Here is a 3,450-nt window from a genome sequence, read left to right as displayed (position 1 = left end):
TGGTTTAATTATGATGCTGTATAGAGGTGATGTATAGTAATGCATTGATTGAGCCACCAGCAGTCCATTTTTACCTGTTGAACTGGCAGCAGAAAATGCCTTTGCCCTGTTCGAACTACAAAAGCAGAAACCAATAGTTAAAAACTTGGTGGGGGTTGACTGATTATAAACAACACCAGTGCTAAAATTAAAGCTCCTAGATTAAAAATGCCCTAATGCATTTCACACCAACACTTCAAATCATCACAAGAGAGACAAGTTATTTTTTGTAAGACTTTGTATTCTGGTCACTGAAAGTTAGTTTCAGACAGAAAAAAACAGGACATATAACAGAAAACAGCTATGCATGATTATATAAATAAATATTTTTAATTTAATTCCTTATTAATAAATACGGACATTGAGTAAACTGCTTTGAAATGCATATCATTTAATGATACAAATGTATGCATTAGTTTAGTGCTGGGATATGCAGCACACAAGGACCTGCATCCTTCCTTAGATAAAAATGCATTCATGACCTTACCAAGAAAAATAATGCTAAAGGAAAGTGTTAAGTGAAGCAAGATTTCATTTCACAGTAACACTGCATTTATTGTCCTAGATCCCAATGTTATATAGTTATGCTTATGTGAGATCATTTGATGGAGGTTTTAAATTACATTTGAAAACAAGTTATCCTAAAGCTGACACCAGAGTAGTTTTTCAGTGATGGAAATCAGCACTACTGCCATTGTTGGCTTGACAGTAGCCATGACAACAGTGCTAGGCACGATGAAGTCATAAGACTGATATTATGGCTCACTCCACTTGAAGCTGAAAATAAGGAGAAGAAAAAACGTTAGTTAAACAATTGTGCACCTTTTGAATGCACTATTGATAAAGTAGCATTAAGCATAACTTACTTAGGCCATTCACGGAGATGGAGCTCCCCTCAATGTCAAAGCCGGTGATGCTTGCAGCTGTGCTCATTAAAATGCTTGCAATCAGAAAATCATCTGAATCAGCAGGTGTGCTTGAAAAGTAAACATCCACGGTGTTGAAGATTGATCCGTTCCTGCAGAAGAAGGAAAACAATACTCTTTGAAATATCAGATTCAGGCCACTTTTCCTAAATTATAAAAGGACATGTCAAACTAGGACAAATTACCTGAATGACACCACGTTCAGCGACTTAAATGAAGAAGGCAATGCACTTTGGAAAACACGTGTAAGCTGCAGAAACAGGAAACAGGTTATTTAAAGAGGCGAATACAAAATAATTGGAGGTGGTGGTGTTATTTTCTTTCTCTTAATTAAATATACAGTAGGTGTACCAGGAGACAATTTTAAGAGCGAAACGTACCTGTTCTTCAATCATCGCAGCTCGATTTATATAAGCTGTTGATGATGGATTCAGCAAGTCACTTGTAAAGTTGGTGAGAAGGGACCTGAATATCACCCTTTTAATAATGAGTGCTTCAGTTATGGGTGCAGCAGTAGTAGTAGTAGTAGTAGCAGTGTCAACAGTGTTAGGGGCAGCAGGTATAGGCGTGGGAGCTGTAGTTGGATCTGTCACTGGACTGGCTGTAAAACAAAAATCGGTTTAGACATCATACAGTATCTAGTTTTAAAGTAGCTAATTTGAAAAAAGTTAAAAAAAAATTCTTTATTATTATTCCATTATTATTTTTAAATACCATGTAGTTAAGCTCATTGATTATCATGCTTGGATGTTGTCTTCAATAATCTTTACCTTCATTTAGTTTCAAAGTAGAATCCTTTAGGTGATTTATTTAAAAACAGAGCATAAGAACCTCATGTTTTCTATATGTTTTACGATCTGAAAACGACTAAATATTGTGTTGTGGATACTTACTTGATATCTTGACTGAGTCGGGATTTATGTTCAAGTTGAAGGCATTGTTGGAATTATTGACAGCTAGTACGAAGTCTTTAATAACAGCAGAATTCATTGGGAGTTCTGCTTGAGAAGTATTCCCATGGAACACAGCTTCAAAATTCGCCTGAGTTTCAGTAACTCGTGTTACATTTGAGGCACTGTATCAGAAACACAATGAGGAAAGTAATATGAGATTATAATATTGTCTTTTGATATGTATGATTAACTACCAATATTAGAAGATACACATGTTGAACTCTATATTAATAAATAGTCAGAGAAGAACTTAAATCACAAATATTTATTTACCTGAATTTGATCAAAAGGCAGTGGGAAAATGTTTTGGGATATGTTGTTCTGTATATGTTACCACACTGCAAAAAGAAACAACATTGAAGGATTAGCTTTCAAGCACAGTTTTGTAAAAGGCAATTATGAAGATATGCAACATTAAAATGCCATGATTAGCTTTCAATGACATCTTAAACTTTCCATCCGATTGTTCATTCACGTTCAAACCAATTAATTTACATTTGTGAGATTTGAAAATTCACTCACCGCATTTAAAATTCTTTTTTCAAGTGCTTTGTATTCCTTGCTGCTGGTGTTAGTGAGGGAAGGGGAAAAAGGATCTCCTATCAATTGTATGTCTAGAACATATCTATAATCCGGGGCTGCTGTGTTTGTTGCTGCTGCAGCTGGTGTGGTTGCTGGTGCTTCAGTCGTAATCGGATCTGTAACTGGACTTGCTGTAAATCAAAAATTGATTTAGCAGAGTCATAAAATCTAATTTTGAAGTAGCTGATTTGAAAAAACTGTGCAGTTAATAACAATTCCATTATTATTTTTAAATACAAGGTAGATAAGCGAATTGCTTATCATGCTTGGATGTTGTCTTCAATAATCTTTACCTTCATTTAGTTTCAAAGTAGAATCATTTAGGTGATTTATTTATAAACAGAGCATAAGAACCTCATGTTTTCTATATGTTTTACGATCTGAAAATGACAAAATATTGTGTTGTGGATACTTACTTAATATCTTGACTGAGTCGGGATTTATGTTCAAGTTGAAGGCATTGTTTGAATTATTGACAGCTAGTACGAAGTCTTTAATAACAGCAGAATTCATTGGGAGTTCTGCTTGAGAAGTATTCCCATGGAACACAGCTTCAAAAGTCGCCTGAGTTTCAGTAACTGGTGTTACATTTGAGGCACTGTATCAGAAACACAATGAGGAAAGTAAGATGAGATTATAATACTGTCTTTTGATATGTATGATTAACTACCAATATTAGAAGATACACATGTTGAACTCGATATTAATACATAGTCAGAGAAGAACTCAAATCAGAAATATTTATTTACCTTAATTTGTTCAAAAGGCAGTGGGAAAATGTTTTGGGATATGATGTTCTGTATATTTCACCACACTGCAAAAAGAAACAACATTGAAGGATTAGCTTTCAAGCACAGTTTTCTAAAAGGCAATTATGAAGATATGCAACATTAAAAGGCCACGATTAGCTTTCATTGACATCTTAAACTTTCCATCCGATTGTTCATTCA

At 34.5% G+C, this 3,450-nt stretch overlaps 1 protein-coding gene across 1 annotated transcript; it reads right to left on the bottom strand.

Moving 5' to 3' along the window:
• Positions 1 to 259: 259 nt before the first annotated feature.
• On the bottom strand, positions 260 to 2,509 carry LOC307033865 (uncharacterized protein). The gene is made up of 7 exons (XM_079672499.1): positions 2,441 to 2,509; positions 2,192 to 2,256; positions 1,859 to 2,040; positions 1,346 to 1,566; positions 1,151 to 1,215; positions 906 to 1,057; positions 260 to 816 (listed from the first exon to the last, which is right to left on the bottom strand). Exons 3-7 carry the CDS (start codon positions 1,953 to 1,955, stop codon positions 725 to 727), a joined length of 627 nt encoding a protein of 208 aa, XP_079528625.1. The 5' UTR covers positions 1,956 to 2,040; positions 2,192 to 2,256; positions 2,441 to 2,509; the 3' UTR covers positions 260 to 724.
• Positions 2,510 to 3,450: the final 941 nt, after the last annotated feature.

This window comes from Notothenia rossii (genome assembly GCF_949606895.1).
Source record: "Notothenia rossii genome assembly, chromosome: 3".
Taxonomy (NCBI): domain Eukaryota; kingdom Metazoa; phylum Chordata; class Actinopteri; order Perciformes; family Nototheniidae; genus Notothenia; species Notothenia rossii.
The sequence above is the reverse complement of the archived record's forward strand: the minus strand, read 5'-3'. Positions and strand labels throughout refer to the sequence as shown.

Bases quoted from the DNA above. Each gene is read 5' to 3' on its own strand.
- LOC307033865 (XM_079672499.1), bottom strand. From the start codon at position 1,955: ATGAATTCTGCTGTTATTAAAGACTTCGTACTAGCTGTCAATAATTCC. The intron at 1,567-1,858 runs GTAAGTATCCAC...TTTGTTTTACAG, and splicing joins CGACTCAGTCAAGATATCAA to CCAGTCCAGTGACAGATCCA. The intron at 1,216-1,345 runs GTACGTTTCGCT...CTGTTTCTGCAG, and splicing joins CTGCGATGATTGAAGAACAG to CTTACACGTGTTTTCCAAAG.